Consider the following 14,449-nt stretch of genomic DNA (forward strand, 5'->3'; position numbering starts at 1 on the left):
GGGAAAATCAGGAATACAGAAATACAAGTCGCTGAAGAATGAAATAAATAGGAAGTGCAGGGAAGCTAAGACGAAATGGGTGCAGGAAAAATGTGAAGACATCGAAAAAGATATGATTGTCTTAAGGACAGACTCAGCATACAGGAAAGTCAAAACAACCTTTGGTGACATTAAAAGCAACGGTGGTAACATTAAGAGCGCAACGGGGATTCCACTGTTAAATGCAGAGGAGAGAGCAGATATGTGGAATACATTGAAAGCCTCTATGAGAGTGAAGATTTGTCTGATGTGATAGAAGAAGAAACAGGAGTCGATTTAGAAGAGATAGGGGATCCAGTATTAGAATCGGAGTTTAAAAGAGCTTTGGAGGACTTACGGTCAAATAAGGCAGGAGTGATGGATAACATTCCATCAGAATTTCTAAAATCATTAGGGGAAGTGCCAACAAAACGTCCATTCACGTTGGTGTGTAGAATATATGAGTCTGGCGACATACCATCTGACTTTCGGAAAAGCATCATCCACACAATTCCGTAGACGGCAAGAGCTGACAAGTGCGAAAATTATCGCACAATCAGCTTAATAGCTCATGCATCGAACCTGCTTACAAGAATGAAATACAGAAGAATGGAAAAGAAAATTGAGAATGCGCTAGTTGACGATCAGTTTGGCTTTAGGAAAAGTAAAGGGACGAGAGAGGCAATTCTGACGTTACGGCTAGTAATGGAAGCAAGGCTCAAAAAAAAAAAAAAAAAAATTAAGACACGTTCATAGGGTTTGTCGACCTGGAAAAAGCGTTCGACAATATAAATTGGTGCAAGCTGTTCGAGATTCTGAAGAAAGTAGGGGTAAGCTATAGGGAGAGACGGGTCATATACAATATGTACAACAACCAAGAGGGAATAATAAGAGTGGACGATCAAGATCTAAGTGCTCGTATTAAGAAGGGTGTAAGACAAGGCTGTAGTCTTTCACCCCTACTCTTCAATCTGTACATCGAGGAAGCAATGATAGAAATAAAAGAAAGGTTCAGGAGTGGAATTAAAATACAAGGTGAAAGGATATCAATGATACGATTCGCTGATGACATTGCTATCCAGAGTGAAAGTGAAAAAGAATTAAATGATCTTCTGAACGGAATGGACAGTCTAATGAGTATACAGTATGGTTTGAGAGTAAATCGGAGAAAGACGAAGGTAATGAGAAGTAGTAGAAATGAGAACAGCGAGAAACGTAACATCAGGATTGATGGTCACGAAGTGAATGAAGTTAAGGAATTCTGTTACCTAGGCAGTAAAATAACCAATGACGGACGGAGCAAGCAGGACATCAAAAGCAGACTCGCTATGGCAAAAAAAGGCATTTCTGGCCAAGAGAAGTCTACTAATATCAAATACCGGCCTTAATTTGAGGAATAAATTTCTGAGGATGTACGTCTGGAGTACAGCATTGTATGGTAGTGAAAGATGGTCTGTGGGAAAATCGGAACGGAAGAGAATAGAAGCATTTGAGATGTGGTGCTATAGACGAGTGTTGAAAATTAGGTGGACTGATAAGATAAGGAATGGAGAGGAATGGAATATGTGGGAAACACTGATATGGAGAAGGAACAGGATGATAGGACATCTGCTAAGACATGAGGGAACGACTTCTATGGTACTAGAGGGAGCTGTAGAGGGCAAAAACTGTAGAGGAAGACAGAGATTGGAATACGTCAAGCAAATAATTGAGGACGTAGGTTGCAAGTGCTACTCTGAGATGAAGAGGTTAGCACAGGAAAGGAATGCGTGGCGGGCCGCATCAAACCAGTCAGTAGACCGATGACATAAAAATAAGTGAGTCTAGTATTGTCTACTCTATGTAGTCCATTGATTAGTCTGAATGGTTGAATTATTTCCAAGGATTATGTGACTGTTTTTGCTGATCAGGTTCAAAAAATGGTTGAAATGGCTCTGAGCACTATGGGACTTCTATGACCTTCTCAGATCATCAGTCCCCTAGAACTTAGAACTACTTAAACCTAACTCACCTGAGGACATCACACACATCCATGCCCGAATCAGGATTCGAACCTGCGACCGTAGCGGTCACGCGGTACCAGACTGTAGCGCCTAGAACCGCTCGGCCATTCCGGCCGGCCTAATCAGGGCGACCCCAAGTGCAACTTTGTACACAATGGTGAAGGTGTGCCCCAAGACAATAGGGCCACTTTTTCACACAACTCGCATCGTGCCGGACTGATTTCGTGAGCGCGAGGATGAATTGTCGAATCTCTCCTGGCCAATACATTCGCCAAGTTTCAGTACTACTTTCTAGAGAAGGTTGCTTGTACGCTATGCGATTCCTCCATCGTTACCTGTTTAGTCACTCTTTTGTGGGATGGCTGGTATAAGGTTCCCTTCAAAACCCACAGGACCTGTATTTATCCACTCTGAAACGTCAGGAAACTGTTTTGATACACCGTATTAGGCTTGGCAGTGTGTTTTTTCTTTTTTTTCATTTCCATATTTTTTGTGCAACCCCTTAAGTGCATACATGTAATATATGTACCCTTTTAAAATAGTATACTTGCTTTTTTAAGCAAAACCATAAAGATATACATGAGGTAAAAATTTTCTCCAAGTTCTGTTTCCATAGTCGGACCAGTCTCTTTGAAACACCCTATAGTGTTGCCCACATTCATTTTGTAGTTATTGTTTCACTGTGTTGTTTTAACACTAAAAACATATTACTGTTTCTAAAATCAGCAACATATCAGTTTGACCACAGGGGACGTGAAGAATTTTCACCACATCATCTTCCAGATCAGCAACAAGATCCGTCTCCAGTATTTCGCTACGTACATCTAACCCTCAGCAACCCATTTTACTTCTATTTTTTTAGAGCTTATACTTCAGCAGTTACTTCGATGTTCCGATTTCTTTCATTATTATTGAATACTCTTTTTGTTAGTATATATAGTTCATTCTTTTCATTGAAATAAAATAATTTTAAATATTTTCAGATATATTCATTTTTCTCTCTGTCAAATATAGTTTACCCAGCTCCTGTTCCCAGTAATACGATCCATACAACAATATTGATACTTCCAATATTCTGTGTAATTTACGTAATGTTCATCTTTCGCTACTTATAAAATTTAGTTTGATTATTCCAAGTTCATACTACAATTCTAAAATTGCTGTAGTTTCTTACTCGCATCATGACTTCTTATGTAAGTAATGAAACGCCAAAGATAAATAATTCTTACATTGTTGCTTCTCTCTCTTTCTACGTGTCTTTCTCTTTCTTCGTCCAGCCACTACCACATGCTCCTCATGTTCCATTCTGGAACTTCCTTCTCCTTTCTCTTTAATATTTGTTCTTTACATCATCAATAAACATTGATACAACGCCAAAAATAGCTATAGTCGTACAAGGTAAGAGTAAAGAATATACAGGGTGCCAAAAAAATGATCTGTACAACTCTGATCGCCGTTTCAGAAACGGGGATGGGTAGAAAGGTGCTGTTTGCGGCATAGTGTTCACACGCACTTGAAGTTTTTTGTATATTTTTTTCATCATCACGTCCTACCATCGAACAGTGTTATACGAGGTTAAGTAAGGCTGAACTGTCATGAAGAATACTCGTTCTATGAGTCCGAGCACGGGTGATGTAGATGTCGGAAGGGTGCAACATGGCCCGGAACCTCCTCATATCACTCTGCAAGGCGTCTCGACAGTCGCAGCTACCACCAACCTCTGTGCACTTGGTGCTGCACAAGACACTGAAGCTTCATGCCTACATGCTGCAGCTGCTGCATGCGCTTCAGTCTGATGACGCCACCTGAGATGCATCGACGATGATCCGGATTATCTGAAAAATGCGACGTACACACACAAGGCTTCCTGTTATGTGTCCTGGAAGATAAACCGACACACTGTAGTGTCTCAGATTCTGGGAACCCCTATTTAGCGTGAAAATCGTGCGTGACATACAAAGGTAAACCTGTGGCGTTGTCTGCTCCATGACGGTATAGTAGAATCGTCTTTATTTCCAGACGCGCGAACAACCTCGGCCGTTTATCTGAACATGGTCGAACAGTTTGAATCTCTACCGGGTGAATAACTGCAGGCTCACATCATGCAGCAGCAGGATGTCTCCCTTTGTCACTGGGCCACAATCGTGGGGAAGGCTTTGGACGGCACACTTCTGCGTCGGCGGACTGGCAGAGGAGATCCTTTCCCTGCCCCTTCCCCCCCCCCCCCCCCCCCCCACTCCCTCTCGCCCATGCTGTCGTCACATGACCTCATTACTATGAAAGAACAATCAGTCTTAGTTCAAACACTGGATTTTTTATTTATCCTCCTATGACGCTTTTTACCTTATATGAAGCATCTTCAGATTCACTGGAATATGTCGTGTAACTCCATTAGAAAATTTTCTTTGGGGCTTTCTGAAGGATATTGTCCACCATACATCGGTGTGGGACCTGTACGAACTGCGAATTCGCTTCGGAGCAGCAATCGCACACGTTATTAGGACATGTTAGGCCGATCGTAGGTGGAACTGGATTATCGCTTAGGTATAATGCAAACTGCAGGTAGCACAGACATTGATGCGAGTAAAATTACTGTTAAGAATTTAGGTGTTTGTAAACATTATGTAGCAAGCCGCAATTTTTTACCTGTCCCTATTCCCGAAATGTATGTTATTAGAGTTGCAGAGATTATTTTGGAACACCCTGTATATTCTAATTTTAGATTGTATTATACAAGCAGAAAAGACCTAATATCTGAAGAGTGACCGATACTACCAGTTCTCAGCCCTAAGTTCAAGATTTAATGATAAAATTGCACCAATATCCTTTTAAATTAAGTTACGTTTTGCTGTTTGCAGACAATCTAGTGACTTTTTTTTTTTGTGGAATGGAAGGTGATTACGGACATGGAGATAAAGAGATCTGTTAACTGACACTACTGCTTTGTTAATAGTTACTGTTTTCCCCCAAACTGGTTAAAACACACTAAATTCTATCAGTTTCGTTTTGATGTGAAGATATTTTAAATTAAACGTATTTGCTCTGTTCACAAACATCTACGGGCCTTGGTGTAAACCAACTTCTGTTCCAGCTGAAATCACTTCGTCGTCTACGAGGATAGTTGCGTCCAGAGTAACGTGTTTTATCTTATTGCTTCGATGCAGTTTAATCAAGGCATTGCCACCGTAAGTGTAATGTCGAGTGTGAGTGCGGTCTGGACGTTGCTAGGCTCGATATTGTTGTCTTATAAACAATAACTCCAACATTACAAATGTTGTTCTTAAAAATGTTGAATATCACTCATGTACGTTTTATTATCTATTATGTAGCCATGACAATCAAATTTTATTAAAACTGGAAATAGGGCAAGGGATTGGTACTAGGCACACAATAACAGCTGTTAATCATTCTCTGTTTACGTGTATGTCGATTCTTCAGACCGCCGCCAGGAATTAAATTTGTGAACGATAAACATCATTCAAGGAAAACAAAAGGAGACATGCTCGCCTACACGAGACACACTGTTATTTTAGTATCGATCTGACTGCAGTACACAGACAGCATTCATATTCATATGATCTTCCCAGAAAAAAATAAATAAAAAAATTATCCCAATCCTCACATTCAACCAAGTTTTACAGGCTGTTTTCCTTGGTGGTAATGCAAATCCTGAGAATCCAAACAAATTTTTCCCAGCAGGGAGCCCCACTGCTGCAGTACCAGTTCTCTGGAATGTTGTTGTTGTTGTGGTCTTAAGTGCAAAGACTGGTTTGGTACAGCTCTCCGTGCCACTCTATCCTCTGCAAGCCTCTTCTTCTCCGAGTAACTGTTGCAACCTACTTCCCTCTGCATATGGTTACTGTTTTTCTCTCTTGGTGTCCCTCTACGACTTCATCTCCCCTGCCCCGTCCCAAGCTTCGCTCCAATGCTAAATTGGTGACCCATCGATGCCTCAGAACGTGTCCTACCAACCGATCCTTTCTTCTAGTCAAGTTAAGCCACAAATTCTTCTTCTCCCCAATTCTACCCACATACCCACCTGATCTACAGTATTATGTAACTTCTATTCTCTTATTGTCTAAACGGTTTATTATCCATGTTCCACTTCCATAGATGGCTACGCTCCATAAAAATATTTCAGAAAGGTTTTCCGTGACACTTAGACCTATACTAGATGTTAACAAATATCTCTTCTTCAGAAACGCTTTTCTTGCCATTGTCAGTCCACTCTCCCTATTTCGACCATATGCTTTATTTTTCTTCCCAAATACCAAAACTCATTTATACTTTAAGTGTCTAATTTTCTGACCTCATTGCCTTAGCATCATCTGATTTAATTCGACCCATTCCATTATCCTCGTTTTGCTTTTATTGATGTTTATATTGTGCCCTCCTTTCAAGATATTGCTCATTCCTTTCAACTGCTCTTCCAAGTCCTTTAGTTTTCTGGAATAAGGCTGCGGAAACTTAACCCCCTACAAATGGCCATCTTTTCCCATTAGCGGCAGATATTCCACGAGTAAAGGCACAAATAACTATCCACCGAGAACATGTTGATGATGCTGGTGGTATAACGCGAGGTGTAGCTTAATTAGCAAGAAGTGATTACTACTTGTTATAGTTGCTCAGCAGCGACATGAGGGGTGTGGTACTTGTTTCCAGGATGGGCGATCGCGGCGGAGGAGCGCGAGTGGAAGTACCGGCTGTCCATTTACTACAGCAAGCCGCAGGACACGGGCGTCTACACGTGTGCCACGCCGCGGGGAATCACCAACAGCATCGCCGTCCACGTCGCAGGTGAGTCGCGGCAGCTGCCCATCTGAGCCCTGCGCCGGCCCGCGCTCACTTCTGTCCTCGTCTTCTTCCTGGCGTGCTATTTTGTTTCCGAGCTACTATCTCCTGCACATTTCCTGGCTCCTCTATGGAGCCTTTTGAAGTTTAAGATCCTCTACACTTGTTTACCACTTCATTAAGAATTTATTTGATACACTCCTGGAAATGGAAAAAAGAACACATTGACACCGGTGTGTCTGACCCACCATACTTGCTCCGGACACTGCGAGAGGGCTGTACAAGCAATGATCACACGCACGGCACAGCGGACACACCAGGAACCGCGGTGTTGGCCGTCGAATGGCGCTAGCTGCGCAGCATTTGTGCACCGCCGCCGTCAGTGTCAGCCAGTTTGCCGTGGCATACGGAGCTCCATCGCAGTCTTTAACACTGGTAGCATGCCGCGACAGCGTGGACGTGAACCGTATGTGCAGTTGACGGACTTTGAGCGAGGGCGTATAGTGGGCATGCGGGAGGCCGGGTGGACGTACCGCCGAATTGCTCAACACGTGGGGCGTGAGGTCTCCACAGTACATCGATGTTGTCGCCAGTGGTCGGCGGAAGGTGCACGTGCCCGTCGACCTGGGACGGGACCGCAGCGACGCACGGATGCACGCCAAGACCGTAGGATCCTACGCAGTGCCGTAGGGGACCGCACCGCCACCTCCCAGCAAATTAGGGACACTGTTGCTCCTGGGGTATCGGCGAGGACCATTCGCAACCGTCTCCATGAAGCTGGGCTACGGTCCCGCACACCGTTAGGCCGTCTTCCGCTCACGCCCCAACATCGTGCAGCCCGCCTCCAGTGGTGTCGCGACAGGCGTGAATGGAGGGACGAATGGAGACGTGTCGTCTTCAGCGATGAGAGTCGCTTCTGCCTTGGTGCCAATGATGGTCGTATGCGTGTTTGGCGCCGTGCAGGTGAGCGCCACAATTAGGACTGCATACGACCGAGGCACACAGGGCCAACACCCGGCATTATGGTGTGGGGAGCGATCTCCTACACTGGCCGTACACCTCTGGTGATCGTCGAGGGGACACTGAATAGTGCACGGTACATCCAAACCGTCATCGAACACATCGTTCTACCATTCCTAGACCGGCAAGGGAACTTGCTGTTCCAACAGGACAACGCACTTCCGCATGTATCCCGTGCTCTAGAAGGTGTAAGTCAATTACCCTGGCCAGCAAGATCTCCGGATCTGAACCCCATTGAGCATGTTTGGGACTGGATGAAGCGTCGTCTCACGCGGTCTGCACGTCCAGCACGAACGCTGGTCCAACTGAGGCGCCAGGTGGAAATGGCATGGCAAGCCGTTCCACAGGACTACATCCAGCATCTCTACGGTCGTCTCCATGGGAGAATAGCAGCCTGCATTGCTGCGAAAGGTGGATATACACTGCACTAGTGCCTGTGTCTATGTGCCTGTGGTTCTGTCAGTGTGATCATGTGATGTATCTGACCCCAGGAATGTGTCAATAAAGTTTCCCCTTCCTGGGACAATGAATTCACGGTGTTATTATTTCAATTTCCAGGAGTGTATGAAATGTCCACGTAAGCTACAGTGAAGTTCCCAGATGAGATTTTCACTCTGCAGCGGAGTGTACCGTGTATAAAACTTCCTGGCAGATTAAAACTGTGTGCTGGCCAGAGACTCGAAGCCGGGACCTTTGCCTTTCGCAGGCAAGTGCTCTACCAACTGAGCTACCCAAGCACGACTCACGACCAGTCCTCACAGCTTTACTTGTGCCAGTACCTCGTCTCCTACCTTCCAAGTGAAGTTTAGAAAGTAGGAGACGAGGTACTGGGAGAAGTAAAGCTGTTATGACGGGGTGTGAGTCGTGGTTGGGTAGCTCAGTCGGTAGGGCACTTGCCCGCGAAAGGCAAAAGTCCCGAGTTCGAGTCTCTTTTATTTTACCATAAAAGGTCGTTTCCATATATATTGAAGAGCCAAGAAGCAGGTACATCTGCATAATATCGTCTAGAGCCCCTGCGAGCACGCAAAAGTGCCGAAAAATGACATAGCATTGACTCTAATAATGTCTGAAGTAATGCTGGAGGGAACTGATACCATGGATGCTGCAGAGCTCTCCTACATCCGTTAGAGTACCAGTGGGTGGAGATGTCTTCTGAATAGCACGTTGCAAGGCATTCTAGATACGCTCAATAATGTTAAAGTCTCGGGAATATGATGGCCAGCGGAAGTGTTTAAAATCAGAAGAGTGTTCCTGGATCCACTCTGTTGCAATTCTGGACTAGTGGGATGTCCTGCTGGAATTGCCCAAGTCTGTCGGACTGCCCAATGGACATGAATGGATGCCGGTGATCAGACAGGATTCTTACGTACGTGTCACCTGTCGGAGTCGTATCTGGATACATCGGGGCCCCATATCACTCCAAACGCGCGCGCCGCACACAATTACAGACCCTCCACCAGCTTGAACAGTCCCCGCTGTAATGCAGTGTCCATAGATTAATGAGGCTGTCTCCATATCCGTAGACGTCCATCCGCTCGATACAATCTGAAACGAGATGTCCGACCAACCATCATGTTTTCAGTCATCAGCAGTACAATGTCGGTGTTGACAGGCCCAGACGAGGCTTCGTCGTCAAGGGTACAAGAGTAGACCTTCGGCTTCGAAAGCCCATATCGATGATGTTTCGCTGAATAGTTTGCACGCTGACACTTGTTGATAGCCCAGCATTGAAATCTGCAATAATCTGTGGAAGGGTTGCACTTCTGTCAAGCTGAACGATTCTCTTCAGTTGTCGTAGGTCCGTTATTGAATGGTCTTTTTCGGCCGCAGCGATGTCGGAGATTTGATGTTTTACCGGATTCGTGAAATTCACGGTACACTCGTGAAATGGTCGTATGAGAAAGTGTCCCGCGATCGCTACCTCGGAGATGCTGTGTTCCATAGCTCGTGCACCGACTATAACACCACTTTAAAACTCGCTTAAATCATGATAAACTCCCATTGAAGCAACAGTAACCACCAGGCACTTAATTTCTTACACAGGCGTTGCTAACCGCAGCGCCGTATCCTGCCTGTTTACATATCTCTGTAATCACTATTGCTATAGTGAAGCCTAACTGAGACACTTTGACACTTTTTTCCTGTTTTTGGAATTTAATAGCCGTTTTTTTGTAAATGAGTAGTCACTGATAACAATAATACATTAAATTTAGTACTGCACAAGACCTGATTACATTATTAGAATTAAAGCGTGAGGGGAAATTAGAAAATGAAACAGAATATTCGACATTATTAAGCGATTATATTGATAAGAATTTAACCTGAAAGTTGCATGTTACAAATCGTATAAAACAGATAGGCTCCGTAGCTCTTGACTTACTGAGAAAGAAATGCGAAAACGTCTATTTAAGTTTAATATCTTCGTTTACTAACGTCATATGGCTTAATGTTATGGGATAACTCGTCCATAGAAAGAAATGTGTTGACTCTTTTTATAGTTTTGAGAAGGCATAAGAAGCGCTCTGTTTAGTTCTCGAAGAGTTTAAGTTATGATTAAACAAATTTGAAATACAAATGTGTACAAAACAATGACCGATTACAATCATATAAATAGTCAACATATTTCTAAAACTGACCTATTCCACAAGAGAACGAAAGGTGCAGCTTTGAACCTCAGAACAAACATATTAAACAATAACTAAATGTATTAAAAATTGTGATATGTTGCCAAACTTATTAAAATTGGATTTTAGTACTTGCACACACTACACTAACAAGTATTAATAAAGTATTTAAAAGGCAAACAACAGACACCATAGCTATACAAATGAAGCACGTATGACGGGAATAGTGGATATATTAAGAGCTCCCATGGAGAGTTGTTCATTTTCTGTATGATTTGTGAAATGCTCACTGTCCAAAACTGGAGCTACTGAAACACTAACAAGCACGTACGCATACACGCATCTGTAAGTGCCCGCGCCTGTCCACCCACACATACGCACAAACACACGCGCCCACACACACACACACACACACACACACACACACACACACACACACACACACACACACAAACACACATACAAACACACTAGCCTCTACCAACAGTGTTGACTGAAAGTGATAACTGGATTCTTAAGTGACAAAAGTAGTTATATATGTTAATGTTCTCTAGGAATGGGTAAGAGAAAATTTGTTTTTTATTTCCTTTACTTGGTCTTACGTACTAATTCTTCGTCACGTATCAATACGGAAAAGCTTCATGGACTACACAATGGTCATTGCAAGTATATGAAAAAATCTCAGTTTATTTTAGCTGCGTTAGTAGTGAACTGCATGTTAAATTGATCCTATTCGTCAGAATTACACTTCACTGCTATCATCTTCATATGTGATACCTAATCCATATCTTGAGATACTGTCTGGTTTTGGGTATTTTTTTTAGCATATACAAGGGTTGCCCAGAAAGTAATGCATCGCATTTTGTTTCGCCAACGATTCTTTATTGAACACAACGAGAATTACACACACGAAAGAAAGGTATTTTAGATAAAATCTCCATGTCGTTATATGGCCTCCCTCCAGCGCGAAACAAGGGCGTGTATGCCCTGTCGGCACCAATCCTTGTCCTGGTGGCGGAGCCAGCGCTTCACTGTGTGAATCACCTCCTCATTGTCTTCTAAATATCTTCCGCAGATGGCATCCTTTAGTGGCGAATGGCAGCAGCTCGCTGCAACATGTCAGTTGTGACAGCCGTGAATGGTCTCCCCAACCGCTGCAAGTCCTCCACCTCCACCGAACCGCCTTCTCATGACCTCACACTCCGTGACCAGCGACTAACTGTACTTTTCAATTTCAATAAATTTTATCAACAGCCGTACACTTTAAGATATTTTATGTCATTGTGAAAGCAACCAGTCCCGGCAATTCATTTTGCCATCTTCAGGTCCCAGAGATTAACTGTCTACCCCACAGTTTCATTTTCTGCTGTGACAAATTCAATGGCGGTACGTTGCTTGTAACGTACATCAGTATAGACGCCAATTTGAAAGTGTCCTGCGGCTACACTATCTTTCGGAATTGACACAATTTCGGCGTGCTCACTCAGGAGACTTCAGATAATACATACGTAACGTTTCGCATTCGTAGCATTGCTTTCGACTCAGAAAAGAAATATGGTGCCTTACTTTCTTAGGGTTTCCTCTCGTTCCCTTCAAAGATAACCGTCTCTGTCCGCTTTCTTATTAGACTAAAATTATATTCGCGATCATAATGGATGTGATTGTAGAGGCTGACGGGATGCATAGATTCTCCATTAAAGAATCGTTCTTGGAATTTTAATGAGATTTTGCTCTTTTCGAGATACACATGAACCTAGCTTCGCCTCATTTGTTGTTTGTTGGTTTCATGGACCAGACAGCAACGGTCATCGGCCTCGCCTCATTTATGACGCACTCTCTCCATATAAGTTTACTTTCCCGATACCGTTCACCATTACCTTGGATGTTGCCTTATTTGATCATACACACTTACCAAAATGCTATAACCGATCATACAAGCACAGTATGGCATTAATTTTCATAATGTATCCGCAAATCCAGTGTTCTACAAAAAAATATTCTTTGTTTGATCTTCTTCCCGAGAATCGCAACTTCTGGAAAATAATGAATGACTCGAAATATTCGTGTTGGGAAGTCGTACATTTCGTGATATACACGATGTAATATGTCTCTATGCTTTTTGCAGGGTGTCAGTTTCTGTACAAGGTTGATATAACTACGTAGTTTATAAACATTTTTGTGTGCTAAATCATTAATAAATAATATGAACAATAATAAACCATTCACACATTTTTCCAAAATTACTTACTTGTCTGTAAAATGACTCTGCTATGCTGTCCTACCCAATAATATTTCGTTCTCTACTTCACGCTTCATTTTTTGTTAGCTTAAACAAAATACTTTTCGGTACATCGACAATTTTAAGATGTAGAATGTATTCGCAGAAACTGTAGACACCTAGCTATCAAACATATCTTCACAATTCTTTAAGATGGAAAGTAGGTCTTGAAACACTTAGTACTAAATACAACATAAATACCTGGTAAAGTGCTGATATACTTTTCTGTCACAATGAAGTCAGGAACACTGTAGGCATATATGTCACAAATATTTTAATGTTGGAGTTTCAAAATTAAAATACATTTGTTGTTTGCCTATTAGTTTCCTTCAAAAAGTAAAGGTGTCAACAAGAAAGATCGGTAGATCATATGGATCAGACACCTTAGCTGATTCATTGGTTCTTGGCGTATATAATTGCGCAATTTCCCTACAATAAATCGAACTACTACGAAAACTATGAAAGGAATGTAGAACTCTATATTATTTACGCTCCAGCCAGTTATTGTGAGAAAACAGTTGTAAATTATTGTCCCCCATGAGTTATGATGGTTGCCTGCACATAGATATTTAAGTAGATTAATGTACATGCATCTAAGATAGCCCTATTTGACAGCTGCTACGTATTAGGATGATGATATCGTTTCTCATAAATAATACTACATTACTCATTGTCTGTACCTAAAACGAATTTTAATGTTGAGTGGACGATGACACAGTGCTATAGTCCTTATGAAAACATTTTTATTGCTACTAGCTGTAGGAACAAACGGATTTCACGTAAACAAAAAGTAAACAGTAACACAGTAAAATCTCATGAAGCGTACTCGGATTAAGAAGAAAAGAAATAGAAAAGAAAAGAAGATTAAGTTGTGAAACTAAATGCCGAGAAACCGAAGAAAGAATAGAATGTTAATAAAACCTCAGTTAACCATATAGAACTTAGTTTGCAACCATCACTTAGGCTCATATGGCAAAGCAGAACAACTTTTGATGAAAAATGTTTACCGATGAAGCAGCCATCAACAATAGCTTAGATCAATTATTACATTCCAGAAACGAAGTTTCTATGATAGACGAATGCCAGTATTAATGCCTCAACGGAAATCTCTGGAGTTTCAGTTAGAGGACTCGTATTTCATGTTCGACAGTATGGAAACAACATACTAACTCTTTACAACATACAGATTTATGCGATGAAAAGCAAGCTAACCGCCACCTCTCTTTGATCATTTTCAGTCGTTCAATGTTCTCTCTCTCTCTGTCTATGCATCTTTTCTCTCAAACACACACGCACGGACGTACGCACGACGTTTCTCTGTTCTTTCAGAAGATTAAAAATAAAGGGTAGCGACACCTAAGTGGTAGTCGAATGTTTCACACACTTTGAGTCAGCTCACATAAAATTGTAAAGAGTTTTTGTAATGTGTCAGACGTTCAATGGCCACACAAAGTGTTCCCAGAAATGAAGCGTGCAACAAATGAAATTCCAGTCGTGCGTTTAGCCACCTTGTATTTTTAGCTTCCCCTTTGATTTCTGGAGACGAGCAATTTTCAGAGAGACTACATTAACAGGGAATCTCTAAACCAATAAACTTTCCTCTGGATTTTGTTACAAGAACATGTCAAGGGAATTAATTCATTTTACAAATCCCTTTTACTCCGTTTATTCTTTGTCCGCATTCGATACACTAAAAATAAATTCAGCAATGTGTG

At 42.3% G+C, this 14,449-nt stretch overlaps 1 protein-coding gene across 1 annotated transcript in view; it reads left to right on the top strand.

Annotated features, from left to right (window-relative positions):
- The window catches only part of LOC126267439 (locomotion-related protein Hikaru genki-like), a 422,288-nt gene that overhangs the window by 283,047 nt on the left and 124,792 nt on the right, over window positions 1-14,449 (top strand). The window contains exon 6 of the mRNA XM_049972705.1: window positions 6,684-6,818. Within this exon, the coding sequence (XP_049828662.1) occupies window positions 6,684-6,818 (135 nt within the window). The remainder of the gene's footprint in view (window positions 1-6,683; window positions 6,819-14,449) is intronic.

This window comes from Schistocerca gregaria, chromosome 4 (genome assembly GCF_023897955.1).
Source record: "Schistocerca gregaria isolate iqSchGreg1 chromosome 4, iqSchGreg1.2, whole genome shotgun sequence".
Taxonomy (NCBI): domain Eukaryota; kingdom Metazoa; phylum Arthropoda; class Insecta; order Orthoptera; family Acrididae; genus Schistocerca; species Schistocerca gregaria.